Here is a 14417-nt window from a genome sequence, read left to right as displayed (position 1 = left end):
TGAATTACCCCCTGTGTACGGAATTAGATGTGGGATGCTGCACTGGTGTAAAGGAATTTCCTTACATTAAGGATCAGATTTGCAGCATAATTTCAGAAAGTATTCTGTCTCGGTCACTGGTCACACTGTAACACCCCGCTCCTCAGCTTATTACACACAGCAATGAGTATATCACATGTAGAATCAGTGTGACAGCCCCGGGGTTGCTGTAACCCCCTTCCTGCAGCATGACATGTCCCAGCCGCACTCACAGCTGCTGCCCTCTGTCTCCCTGGGGAGAGTATGGGCTAAATATATGGAGGTGACAGACTGAAGAAGACAGGACCTCTGCACAATACAGATTATGGGGCTGATTGCCAGTCGGATGGGTCTCTCAGCACAGACGCAATGGCGAGTGTCTGCATACAGCGCAGAAGTGAATGTACGCAGTTTCGTGTAGGTCCTTCCAAGTTGGAACTTGTCCGGATCGGTCTCATAGGGCTCCTGAGAGCGGGAAATGGTAGTAACAATACAATGACACGGAATCGCCCTGACGCGTATCCACAGCTCCGTGCGATGCTGAGCCGTGTGTATGGGGAAGGGTCTCCTGTAACTAGCACGGGGCTGGTGCAAGCATGAGAGCGATGGGCGGCCGGGGTTTCCGCTTGCAGACACACAGATTAGAGGAATGGGTATAATATTATATATATATATATATATATATACACACACACACATATACATACATACATATATACACACACACACTCACATATATGATTAGGAGGTCAGTGTATATGATGTACATCAGGGGTGGGGAACCTCCGTCCCGCGGGCCGTAAAGCCATTTGGTCCGGCCCATCAGCTTGTGTCAGTGAGACACGCTGCCGCTCAGTCCGGCGGCAGCGTGTCTCAGCTGTCAGAACAGGGAGACGGAGGAGAGCGCGGCGTGTAGTACTTCAAACCAGCCACCGGTCCGTGAGCCAATCAGAGCTTGCGGACCGGCAGCCAATCAGGAGCCGCGGCTGCCGGTCCGAGAGCTCTGATTGGCTCTCGAACCGGCGGCTGGTTTGAAGTACTACACAACGCCGCTCCCACCCGACAGCCGCGCTCTCCTCCGTGTCCCACGGTAAGTAGCACGGAGGGGAGGGCATCTGTATACCTGGCACTGTGGGGGCATTTGTATACCTGGCACTGTGGGGGCATCTGTATACCTGGCACTGTGGGGGGCATTTGTATACCTGGCACTGTGGGGGGCATCTGTATACCTGGCACTGTGGGGGCATCTGTATACCTGGCACTGTGGGGGGCATTTGTATACCTGGCACTGTGAGGGGCATTTGTATACCTGGCACTGTGAGGGGCATTTGAATACCTGGCACTGTGAGGGGCATTTGAATACCTGGCACTGTGAGGGGCATTTGTATACCTGGCACTGTGAGGGGCATTTGTATACCTGGCACTGTGGGGGCATCTGTATACCTGGCCCTGTGGGGGGCATTTGTATACCTGGCACTGTGGGGACATCTGTATACCTGGCACTGTGAGGGGCATTTGTATACCTGGCACTGTGACGGGCATTTGTATACCTGGCACTGTGGGGGCAATTGTGGATCTGGCACCGCACTATTGGGGGCATATGTGTATCACGTCCCATTTTAACTGGCCACACCCATTTTTTTGGCACGTACACACAGTACCTCTAAGGGGCAGACCTACTGGGGGGCAGGGTAATTTTTTAAATTGAGAATTTTTGTATGGCCCCCGAAGGATTTTATAAATAGCCAAATGGCCCTCGGTAGAAAAAAGGTTCCCCACCCCTGATGTACATGTAGGATACCTGCTAGATGCAGAGTATAATATATAAGAAGACAAAGAGGGGGGGGAACAATTATTTTTACCAGCTATTTATATAGCACACACATATACTGTATCGCTGTACACAGAGCATATGAGTCATACCCCTTTCACACTGCTGCGTCAACCTGGGTTATTGCCGAGTTAGCTTGGGTTGCGGCTCGGTGTGAAAGCGTCCCCGAAAAGTCCCCCCGGATTCAGTGACCCAGGAATCCAACCCGGGCAGCTCGCAGGGCTGGACAAGGGTAGGACACGGGTAACGGGGCAGTGTGAATGGGTCCCACTGACAGCACAGGGAGAGCCGGATTCCCCGCGCTTGGAGATGACATGGAGAACAGTTCCGCTGTATCCGTGTGCAGTGTAAACGGCGCCGACCTGGGAATATAACCCGGATCATAGCTGTGGTGTGTGAAAGGGGTCTCTCTCAGATCGGAACACTATTCCAAATCCCGGGTCAGACCCAGGATTTTGGTGTGAAAGGAGTATTAGTCCCCTGCCCCAGGAGCTTGCAATCGATGTTCCCTACCACATACATATGGGAGGGTGGGAGGATACTGTAGCACCCAGAGGAAGCCCATGCAAACACAGAGAGAACATACAAACTACACACAGTCAGAGCCCGTGGTGGGCATGGAACCCAAGACCTCAGTGCTGCGAGGGGGCAATGCTAGCCACTACGCTAACCGTGCTGCTTGTTCTCTAACCCCCACCCACCTACACTGTGCTGCCCCTCACCTTGAAGTCGTTGCCGCTCAAGTCCACCCCCCGGATGAAGGGCAGCACCCCGGTGGCCGCCATATTCCGCCGGTGCCAGGGACTCAGGGAGGGTCTCTCTGGAGTCAGTAGCGGCAGGAAGCGGCTAGGCCCCGCCCCCTCCGCTCATACAAGCTTGCACAGCCGCGTCCTGTCACTGGCCGGACACACCCTACCCCAGCCGGATGAGGGCCCCGCCCACTGCACCCTCCAGCTGCCGGCCGGCTGTCACTCACTGACAGCGTGACGTCACTCAGGCCAGGGGCAGAGCCTGCTACCCAGGGAGAGCAGGTGCCTTGTAGCCATGACACCACGTCTTCCGTCCCCAGCACAGCCGCCCTGTGACAGAAGGGTTAATCTTGGCAGCCCCGCCCAGTTATGACGTAGAAATTACGTACACATGCAGGGATCACCCTGATTGGTTCTTGGATGTTCTATTTTGAGACGCTTTACGCATGTTTCTTTCTCCAGCATCTATTTTTAATAACTGCACTATGATTGGCTGTTCCTCTCTCCCCTCCCCCCTGTGATTAGCCTTTCCCTCTTCTTCTCTCTTGCGATTGGCTTCGCTTCCCCACTTCTCCCCTGATTCGCTGGGGCCTCGCTGTGACAGCGGCGATTGGCTGGTGGGGGGAGCATGGAGGTGTGTGATTGGTCAGCGCGTCCTGCTGCGTGCGGGCACCCGGACATTGCTCGCAGGTCGGACCGCTCAGGCCGCGGGCGCAGCAGTCGGTGAGAGCCGGGGTCCACAGGCGGTGGGGGGGATGTGGGAGTTGTAGGGGGTCAGCCGCTGCCAGATACACCCGTGTCATACAGCTGGGGGAACTACAAGTCCCATCATGCCCTGAAGGCCACCTTTCACTAAACTGGCTACCAGGGCATGCTGTTATTTGTAGTCCCACAGTAGCTGGAGAGTCCCCTCTTATGTTGTCTATTGCATTCTATCATGTGTGTGTGTGTCTAATAAATATAAATATATATATACACACACACATCATGTGTATGCATGTGTGTGTATATCTATAATATATACAATTTTATTATGATGATGTTGTGATTGGGGGGGGGGGGGGGGGGGGACAGCCTATGGCCTTATTGCTGTTTCATTATTACTATGAGAATGAGCCCCCGAATCCGGCAACGCACCATGTAACGGTATTTAGGGTTCAGGGTAGCGGTAATGGGACCTCTCTTGTGTGAGAGAATGGTGTATTATAGAGCGGTGTGTTTTTACACAGAGCTGTACATGAAGGGGGTATTATACAGCCTATAGTAGTGTACATTGTAAGGGAGGTCATTATTATGTCTGTGTATAACTGCAGAGAAGCCTCCTGTATGCAACTATAGGAATGCCCCACGCTCCTTATCCGGCCTGCTGGCCTGTGGTCTTCCTGCCTATGCCATGATGTGATTATATTATAAAATAGATAGATAGATATAATCAGTTATATAGTGCACACATATTCCGCAGCACTTTACAGAGAATATTTGCCCATTCACATCAGTCCCTGCCCCAGTGGAGCTTACCACATGTACACATACATTCACGCTAGTGTTAATTTTGTTGGGATCCAGTTAACCTACCAGTGTATTTTTGGATTGTGGGAGGAAACCGGAGTACCCGGAGGAAACCCACACAAGTACAAGGAGAAAATACAAACTCCACACAGTTGCGACCATGGTGGGAATTGAACCCATGACCTCAGTGCTGTGAGGCAGTAATGCTAACCACTACACCATCCGTTGGTATATTTATTTATTACTATAATTACACTGTGATCCAGACCTCGGGTAATGCATGTATCTTTGTTATGTGTCAGGAATAACTGGCTTGTCTGGCGCGTTACACCTGTCACACCGTAACGCATGCGCGCTCAGGTAGGACTTGCACCTCGTTGAGCAACCACAGCTGCGCAGGATCTGCGTCCACACGTGGATTAGTCCCGTAGTGACTTACTCCCCCCACCCCCATACATTGTAATACCCAGCACTGTATGTAATTGTGGCCAGACGGATATAGCAGCTTTCTATGTAGTGAAAAAGATTCATGTAGACCAGTGGTTCCCAAACTGAGATTATGAATCAGCAATTGCTAAAGCCCCGTTCTAGTTGGACATAAGCAGCTAGCCATGTGTAAATATATCCCTTGTAACATGATGACTCGCGTAATAAGTATTGCTGTGTAATAACCTCTTTATCTTGATGCTACGTGATATTTTTTTTTCCATGTGTGTTTTGTCGCTGTATAAATACTTGATAAGAAGGGAAGTGTTTGTGTGTTATGTATAACTCTCTGCAGTAACCCTGACTTCCTCTATCACCCTCTGCAGTGCGATGGCGGAAATGCCGCTTCAGAAGAAGGGCAAGAAAAGCGATGATGGGATTGGCAGCATGGTGGATTTCTTATTGGCCAATGCCCGGCTGGTACTTGGCGTGGGAGGAGCTGCCATGCTGGGTATTGCTACCTTGGCTGTGAAACGGGTGAGAGTCAGCGCCTGGCTGTAATTTGCAGTGCTTCCATCCCTCACCGGCAACGTGCATCTCATCTCGGGTAGATTACAGATTGCTGCGTCCCTCCGCAGCGCTGTTACTGGTTCAGTAGAGGCGCTTCCTTGGCTCCTGCATCTATACTATCTGGGACTCGCCTGTAATTACAAGTCTCGTAGCTGGGGTGCCAGCCCTATTGTACTGTGAGCTGCGACTGTTCAGTTATATCCTTAGGGAATGAACCCAGCAAGCAGTGCACATTTATGATTGACATGTCGACCTTTCTAAGTTACATGGTGAATTTGGGTAGCAGGCGATTTGCCGACGGGCACAGTACCGACGGTCATAATCCCAACAGCTATTGACCTACAGGCAAAGTACCGACATGGGCAAGACGCCGACATTCATTATGCCGACGTTCAAAATGTTGACATAGTCAGAATACCGACATTTGGAATGTCAACTTGTCAAAATGCTGACATGCGTTTTTAAGGAATTTTTGCCCCAAAGCAGACTTGTTCATACGTTACCATTCCAGTGGACTTGGAGGTGGAATATACTAGTGCCCAAAGCATGGCGAGCGCAGCGGTATACTCAACCTATGTTGACATTGACACACACACAATCCCAGAAAAACTAATGTCGGTATTCTGACATGTCAGCATTTCAAATGTCTGTATTCTAACTGTCGGCATTTTGACCATGTCGGCATAACAAATGTCAGTATTTTGACCATGTCGGGGTTGTCTGTCGGTAAATCATACTGAACCCAGTGAATTTATATCCATTGGCTATTCATGGGCAACCTTGAACATTATGACTGGCCACTCCATAGAGGAGACTGCTGACGGAATACTGCTCTGTAGTGCCCTCTGCTGGAGGTGTACGTTGCAGGCATTGATGCTGAGTGTAACAGCTTGCTCTATAGGACAAATGTCTCATCCTGTTCCCTATTGCCTGCAGCTTATTGACCGGGCAGCTTCCCCTCCTGATGAGAAAGACGTAGAGGAGAAAGCTGAGCAGAAGTCCATAGAAGAAAGCTGGAAGGAGGCAGTCCTGATGAAGGCCTCCCCCAAACTGGTGCGGAAAGCCAAACGTGCTGATCTCAGTGCCGCCTTACCAGCCCCTGAGCCCAGCCCACCAGCAGCAGGTGCGCGTTGTGCCGCAAGTTACTGTTCTTGGGACTGCACTAAATCCATGTTTAAAAATTTTTAGACAATGGGAAACTAACTAAAGTTCTATTAAAATTAACCAGGAGGGGCATAAATGATTATAATGTAATTATATAATAATTATAAATAATGTATGTATTATCCCTGGAGTGAATCCTATTTCTCACACTTTGCTTCTTACCATCCACAGAGGAGGTTCCCACTGACCAGGACAAGCCAACCATAGACGTGAAGACCAGTAGGTGCTTCACCTTACAGGAGATACTACTAGACTATCACACAAATGATGCCACTGAGCCGGAAGCAAGGACACAAGTGGTGAAACAACTGGTGCTGGATATACTGACTGAGCTGCAGGGTTTTCTGAAGGCTAAGCACCCAGAGATGCCCTTCTCTGCCATGCAGTTAGGGAGGTCCCTAGGCAATGGTTTCCCCGTATCCTCTTTGGACCATGCTTGTTTGTTGCTTCCCTTGCTCCTGGAACCTGATCTGTGGACATTTGTACCGGGTCAGGAAACTATCCTTAATGACCCCCAGTTCTGGATGATTAAAAGAGTTAACCTGGAGTTCACGGCCCGGGGTAGCAGTCCTTGGGACAGGTTCATGCTGGGAGGTTACCTCTCCACTAGGACAATTTTAGAGACTTTGCACAAGACAATCGTAGGGTCCATCAACTGGCCGTCCATAGGAACAGTGCTAGATTGCACCATACGACCAGTAGTTGCCCCTGATGACCTTAAGCTAGAGGTGGATCACCAGGATTTCCAACTGACTATCAACATTCTCCCAACGGCTGCCACCAAAGATGTTGTCCTTCACGCCTTCGCCCACTCAATGGCTCCTGCCGAAAATCTCTGGTGGCAAAGCTTCTACCGCGAGGAGATCAGTCGGCTTCAGGAACTGGACAGTACCGATGCTGGTGTCAGGCTGAAGTGCCTCCAAATTATTAATAGTATTTGCCGTAAGCGCCCCGGTCTTGGCCGACTGTCTCCAACACACTTGAGACACGTCCTCCTACATGTCAGTAAAGACTCGTCTGATTGGTCAGAGGCTGCTATTGCTGATCGATTCCTGCAAATCATAGAAGCGCTCATTGGATACTTGGGTACTGGGTTCCTCCCGTGTTATTTTAACGACAGACTCAACTTATTTTCCTGTCTGAGTGAGGAGGACGTCGATGAGCTGGGATTTGGCCTGTACCAGATATTTTCCGATCCTAACTCGTTGCTAAAAAATGACTAATGCTCTTTGGATCTATTATCTGCTGCAGTGATCAGAGGTACATGAACTAATAGGCACCAATCATGCACAAGCCGGATCCAATCCAAAGATTTCTCAGCCAGGCGTGCGTTGCAGAATCGCACTCTCTGATTTAATTTTTATTGCTTTGTCTGAAGTTCTTTTCAGATACCTGTGTCACACTCTCCCCATGGTGACGGCCCTTTCATATCGCTCACCTATTCAGCACTCGGGGTAGGGTAATGCAGCGCACACCCCACTAGTAGGGTATTGGCAGCAGAGTTGGTTCATTTGTCAACCAGGAAGCTATGGCCTGTTCTGCATAGTAGTGTCAATGTGTGGAGTCCCCATTTTTGTTAAGGGCACTGCCCTTACTACCCTATTGAAAGAGTGCTTTGCTGTTCCAAAAGAATAGTCTAGTCAATATGCCCTGGATTATTTGGAGACAATCTGGCTGTGCATGCTGGGAATTGTAGTTCAAGATTCCACCAGGACTGTAGTTTGTTTAATCGGTTGCAGATGTCGCTTAATGAATTGTTTGCAGATAATCCTATTCTGCTGCTGTTTGTTTCACTAGAACTGGAAGAGAAATGGTAACCTGTTGGTAGCTGTACATTGTTATTTATGCACCTTTTATGTTTGTTTGTTTGTTTGTTTGAGCTTTTAACTTGTCATACACTAATTATTATTTCCTTTTTTTTTTTTATGAAGTTTTGAGATGGTTTTGCACAAAGAAGCAATGGCTGTTTTCTGCCTTTGTTTTATCTTGATTGCATTGGTGTTGGGTAAAAAAATAAATAATGAAATGTCCTTGCTTAAATACCTGAAAGGTTATGTTCAGCCCATGATTTCTTGGTGTCCCTGTTTGGCCACTCCTAGTACTGGGTTGTGGACAGAACGAGGCCATGTTCATCTTTAGATTTTGTCCTTGATCAAATGAGACGAGCCATATAATCTGAACATGTTGGCAAATGATCCTGATCTAAGTATTTTCTTATGTTTGGATAATTTGCTAATTTAGTGTGATACGTTAGTCTGTGCAGGATTATACATTTATGAAAACATGACCTGCTGAGGGTATCGCAGAAACCTGTGACTGTCCTGCTGTCTTTGCGTTACAATGTTCTGTATGCTCTGCCATCTAGCAGGGACAGCTGCTGAGCCAGGTGGTATTGTTTGTCCTCGGAGAGAACTCTGCCCTAGAAGCTGACTCACTCCTATCTATAGAAAGCGCAGGTCTTTACACACAACACGTAATTGGGGTTATTCGATTTCTACATGGCAGCACTTTATATGGGATGGCACTAGTTTTGATTATTACTTTTAGATGGCGTGGGGGGGGGGGGGTGACCCATCTTTGTCGATCAGCATAGTGAAAGCATAAACCGTTGTAGTTAAGCAGCAACTGTGGAACTACAACTAAAAGCATGGCCTGCCAGCCAAACACAGCCTGTTAGGCTGGGACTTGTACTACCACACGGGCTGAAGCGCCCTCTAGTAAGCCACTTCTTCTTTTAATACACACTGGCACTTACGTAACAGCCTGTGAGTTGCAAGGACTGCTGTTACTGGCCTTGTAGCCTGTTCATATAGAGTGGCAATCCATTTGTTTTGCCTTTTTAAATTATTGCTACATGAATTTTATGGGTGAAATTGCCAGATTTGACAGTTCCTGCACCTCACGGGCTGCTATGTAAGGGCAGGAGTGGTAGGTCTCTCGTGAATAAGAGGAGTCGAAGTAAAAATTATTTTAGTGTCCTGTTTGGTTTTGGGGGTTTGTTGTGTTTTTTTTGTTTTGTTTTTTTTTAGATGTGGAAAGTACAGCTACCGAATCCTATTCCTCACGCAATCTGCAAACAGTGTGCCAAACTTATAAACTAATATATAGACTTGAATGTATAGTGTTCATTCTAGCACCCTGCACCTTTCAAAAACCATGCAGTTCTCCTTTGCTGCCTGGGGTGTCGCTCTCTGCTCTGGGGCTTCTCAGAACACTCTGGTCTATATCTCAGCACTGAAATACAGACCAGAGTGTGCTGAGAAGCACCAGAGGAGAGAGCAACACCCCAGGCAAGAAAGAGGAACTGCACATGTTTTGAAAGGTGCAGGGTGCTAGAATGAACACTAAATGTATGATGTGTACATTGTGATTGTAGCGTGTGTGTGTGGTCACTGGGATAAACCAGGACATTATCTACAGGGACACAGAAGACGAAGTATAGGAGTGTCTGTATAACGCCTCTGTCTCTTTCCTTTAGGCGTAAGCTGAGTTCTGACTGTGGATTTTGCTGCTCAAAAACTATATTTTTTAAAAACCAAACTAAATTGTCATAATAAAGATTCCATTTAACGATTTGTGTCTAGTTTTTATTATTTCAGAAGTTATTTCTGGGAATGTTTCCCAAAGCCCATAGGCAAGAGTACATACATTACCTGTGCTAATATGGGCACTGGAGGTAGACCACCTCAAGGCACAAGAGCAGTCCAGGATTTAAGGCTAGCCATATTTGAGCACAGGTGACTTAATTAGTGCCTCCGTTATTTTGATTTAGCAATCTGTGCTCAAACAGGGATATCACTAAAACCTGGACTACAGTGTGCCGTGAGGATAGAGGATGGAAAACACTGAGCTAGATAATATCCCAGAGTTTAGGATTCCTTCCTGAAGGTACAATCCTGGTGCTGTGATTGCAGTATGTTGCAGGACACTGTACATGGGAGGTAGTAAGCTGTTCTATTGTCCTGTATTTGCAGAAATGATTACAGCAGTGGGACACCATCTTTAGTGCACTGTGGGGGGCTAATACAGAGTCAGACACAGAGGGGAATGCCAATAGCCACATGGCTTGCTTATTCTGTAAGTGTGGGTAAACATGATTAGCGTGTTGTAACATGTTTGGCATAAGCTGCTATGGTATGGGCACATGGCTGGTGAATTAGGTGTGTAACAAGAAATACAAGCATAACTATATCAAAGGAATGCAAATTACCAGTTCCTGTGTAATGTGAGTTGTATTTACATTTAGGGATAGCTGGTCTGATTGACCATGCTGTATTTGTGTCTTCTGACTATATATATATATATATATATATATATATATATATATATATATATATATATATATATATATATATATAATGAGCCCTGAGCTGTAGAGAGAGATCCTCTGACTGAGAGGAGAATGCTGCTCTAACATATTGTATGCTGTGAATGGTCCTAAGATGGGACAGTCTCTCCTTTTTTTTTTTTCTTTTTTTTCGAGCAATAAACATCTTGCCTTTTACAACAAATGCATCCATATCATGCAAATTGCTATTCCGTTTTCTAACTGTCCTGGAGTGAGTTCAGCGTCTCCAAGCTCCACCCTCTGCCAGCTACTGTGCAGGGCCTAGTCCATTTGAAGGACCAGTGGGAATTAACAGACACCTATTAGGAGGCGTGTCAGCAGTGTGTCTATGCATACATAGCAGCAAGTGGTTCCAGGGCTGGTGGTAGGACCTGGTGGAGTCAGGACCAGGCGGTTACTGGTGGTAAGGGGAAATCACCTATTGGCCCATGTCTTGTGAGACCCAATCCAAATCGGTGATTGCTTGGCGCAGGCAACGAGGTGCATTGTGTCAGTCACACATAGTGGTGTTGGTATAATGTTTTTTTTTTTTAAAGTAAAACACTTGTCTTTCACAGTATCATTCTGTACCCTGATTAGCTCCAGCCGCCTCCGCAGTGTCTAACCTTTTTTAAATTATATTTACTTCTATCATGAATTGTAAGGGAATACGTGATTTGCCGTCTCATCACCAACTCCTGTAATGTATGTGGCAGCCAATATTTAATTATGCACACTCGTGATTTCACCAATCCCTGCAATGCATGAGGCCCCCTTGCACTGTTATTCTGGCGAGAGGCTCGCACGTCACACAGTCCACATCTTGTAAGTTGGTCAGACTTGGCTGTGCTTAGACTATGTATTGGCACTTATTTATACAGCACCGACATACTAGGCAGCACTTTATACCAGTGCCTGCTCCAGTGCGGCTTATAGCCTAAATTCTCTACCATATACACATTAACTTGATTGGGGTATGGGAGGAAACCCAAATACATACCATCACCCAGGGGAGAACCAATGTAACATGAGTAGAACACACAAACTCCACACAGGGCCCTGGTTGTAATAAAACCCATGACCTCGGCATTATGAGGTAGCCATGGTAACCACTGAGCGACCATAGGATAACATACAATGGGCAGTGCTTGGTCTTTGATGATGAATCGGAAGCATCTTGCTGCCAGGTTCTGGATCATAGCTCTGGGAATGTAGAGGGCTGGCTTCCTTGCTCTTTCTAATTTTAAGATCTATATTTCTGCAGTGGAGTACACTGTGTTCCACAGGGAATACATCGGGGTGTAGAGTTGGATCTTGATCCAGAGGCACCAACAGGCTAAAGCTTTGACTGTTCCCAGGATGCATTGCGGGGCCTCCTCTATAACCCCACCTCTGGGTACTGGAGCTCAGTTTGTATGTTGGTCACTTAACGGGGGCGGGGGGGGGGGGGGGGGGGAGTGGTTGCCCTGAAAAGAGCTTCTAGAAGACTTCAAGGGCTGCAGCACTTTATATGTCAGTGTGACATACTGTGCTGCGGCTCCATCACCTCACCAGCAGTGCTGCATACTCCCGCTGGCCAAATTCCTGGGTATTTGTGGCGGTGGCACTCCGGTTCCCAGTCACACCACCGCTGACTCTCTCCTGAATCGCGTGGCTGCTTCTTAGGGAGGAGGTGTGATCTACTCTGCCTGTCACCTCACTGAAGGAACCGACGGATAAGCGTGTGGAGGGATGCCTGAAGTCTATTTACTCCCTTACAAGTGCTGTACATAGACCCACTATAGCAGCCTCCTGGTCCGCAAAAGGAATTGAAGCAATGGGTTCAGGCATTAGAGGAAGAGCTGCATCAGGATTTATCTGACACTGCCAGACAATATCTGTCTCGTATTACCACCGCCTCCCACTATATTCAGGAGGCGTCCTCTGAGGCAGGTGTAATGACGGCCAAGGCATCCACTACGTCTATATTGGCTCACCGAATTATGTGGTTGAGGTCATGGAAGGTGGACCTGGACTCCAAAAAGACCTTGGAGGTGCTCCCCTTTAAAGGGAGACATCCTATTTTGGTAAGATCTGAATAAGATTGTGACTGACTTGGTGATTGCTAAGACTGCGTTTCTCCAAATAATAATCCTTCTGCACAGAAGACAAAGAGGAGCACTTTTCGTTCCTTTCGACCTCAAGGGAAAGCAAAAGGTCAGGCATACCCGAGACAAACTCGTGCTCCCAAAACCACTAAGCCCAAAGCAAAACAATCCTGGGCTGCCCATCCGCCTGCTTTCAAGCAAGACAAACCTGCTGCATGACGGGGCAGGCCTCCCCCTGGGGGATCCCAGGCTGGGAGGCCGACTTCTGCAGTTCACCCAGTTCTGGTTAAAGACAACTTCAGACGCATGGGTGCAAGAAGTCGTCTCTCGCGAGTACGCAGTCTCTTTCAGGAGACGTCCCCCTCGCCAGTTCTGCATGACTGACCCATTGAAGGCGCAAGCTTTCCACCTGGTTGTGCGTTCCCTCCTGGATACAGGCGTGGTAGTGCCGGTACCTCTGTCCCAGAGAGGCAGAGGATACTATTTGACCCTGTTTCTAGTCCCGAAACCCAATGGGTCTTTCTGGACCTATACTCAACCTCCAATCACTGAACAAATTTGTGAGTGTGTCCAAGTTCCATATGGAAACGCTACGCTCAATTTTCCTGGCCATGGAACCCGGAGATTATATGGTATCCCTGGATAAACAAGATGCGATATAGCAATAGGTATGTGCAGATAAGCATCAACAATATCTGCGGTTTGCTATTGGCAACCTTCACTATCAGGTCCAGGCTCTTCCGTTTGGACTGCCCACGGCCCCTCGGATCTTCACCAAGGTTATGGTCGTGATGACTGCTCATCTACGTCGTCGGGAAATCGGGATCCTGCTGTATCTGGACAACTTGCTGATCTTGGCGAACTCCCAAGATGTCCTCCTCAGTCATCTACAACTGACGGTACGCTTCCTACAAGCCCACGGGTGGCTCGTAAACTGGAAGAAGTCCTCGCTGCTCCCTGCTCGGAGCATGGTGCACCTGGGAGCACTGCTGGACACACACACAGCCAAAGGCTGTTTCTATCTCCAGAGAAGGTCCTGAAACTTCAGGACAGGATCAGATACTTCCTCTCTCGCCTAAGAGTGTCGATACACTTGGCGATGCAAGTACTAGGCCTCATGGTGTCTGCTTTCGACATGGTAGAGTACGCTTAGTTTCATTCCCACCCTCTACAGAAGTTAATCCTTTCCAAGGGGGATGGCCTGCCTCATCGGATCAGGTCTCAAATGATCTCCTTGACTCCGGAGGTTCGTCTGTCACTGAGCTGGTGGCTACAGAACCAACAGGTGAGCAGGGGCCGTCCCTTCTGGATCCCCAACTGAGTTCTACTGACTACGGATGCCAGTCTAAGGGGTTAGGGTGCGGTGCTGGAGCAACACTCTCTCCAGGGTCGGTGGACCAAGGAGGAATCTCCTCCCAATAAATATTCTGGAATTGCGGGCAGTGTTCAATGCTTTGACTCTTGCCCTGCCTCTGATACAGAACAGGCCCATTCAATTACAATCATACAACGCCATCAAGGTGGCACTCGAAGCCGCATGGCAATGATGGAAGTGTCCAAAATCCTTCGTTGGGCGGAACGCCATCTGCCGGCAATATCGGCAGTGTTCATTCTGGGAGTCCTCAACTGGGAAGCGGATTTCCTCAGTCGTCAGGACGTGCACGCCGGAGAGTGGAGTCTTCATCAGGAAGTCTTTCAACTCCTAGTGGACAAGTGGGGCCTACCAGATGTAGACC

General features: G+C 48.3%; 2 protein-coding genes across 2 annotated transcripts in view; one reads left to right on the top strand and one right to left on the bottom strand.

The window, feature by feature from the left end:
- The window catches only part of FLII (FLII actin remodeling protein), a 38674-nt gene extending 35823 nt beyond the window's left edge, over positions 1-2851 (bottom strand). The window contains exon 1 of the mRNA XM_063934948.1: positions 2572-2851. Coding sequence (XP_063791018.1) covers positions 2572-2634 — 63 coding nt within the window. The 5' untranslated portion in view covers positions 2635-2851. The remainder of the gene's footprint in view (positions 1-2571) is intronic.
- Positions 2852-3151: 300 nt separating this feature from the next.
- On the top strand, positions 3152-9840 carry MIEF2 (mitochondrial elongation factor 2). The gene is made up of 4 exons (XM_063934949.1): positions 3152-3321; positions 4920-5070; positions 6040-6226; positions 6439-9840. The coding sequence occupies exons 1-4, from the start codon at positions 3227-3229 to the stop codon at positions 7488-7490; spliced, it is 1485 nt and encodes a 494-aa protein (XP_063791019.1). The 5' UTR covers positions 3152-3226; the 3' UTR covers positions 7491-9840.
- Positions 9841-14417: the final 4577 nt, after the last annotated feature.

The sequence above is a fragment of the Pseudophryne corroboree genome, chromosome 7 (genome assembly GCF_028390025.1).
Source record: "Pseudophryne corroboree isolate aPseCor3 chromosome 7, aPseCor3.hap2, whole genome shotgun sequence".
Taxonomy (NCBI): domain Eukaryota; kingdom Metazoa; phylum Chordata; class Amphibia; order Anura; family Myobatrachidae; genus Pseudophryne; species Pseudophryne corroboree.
The sequence above is the reverse complement of the archived record's forward strand: the minus strand, read 5'-3'. Positions and strand labels throughout refer to the sequence as shown.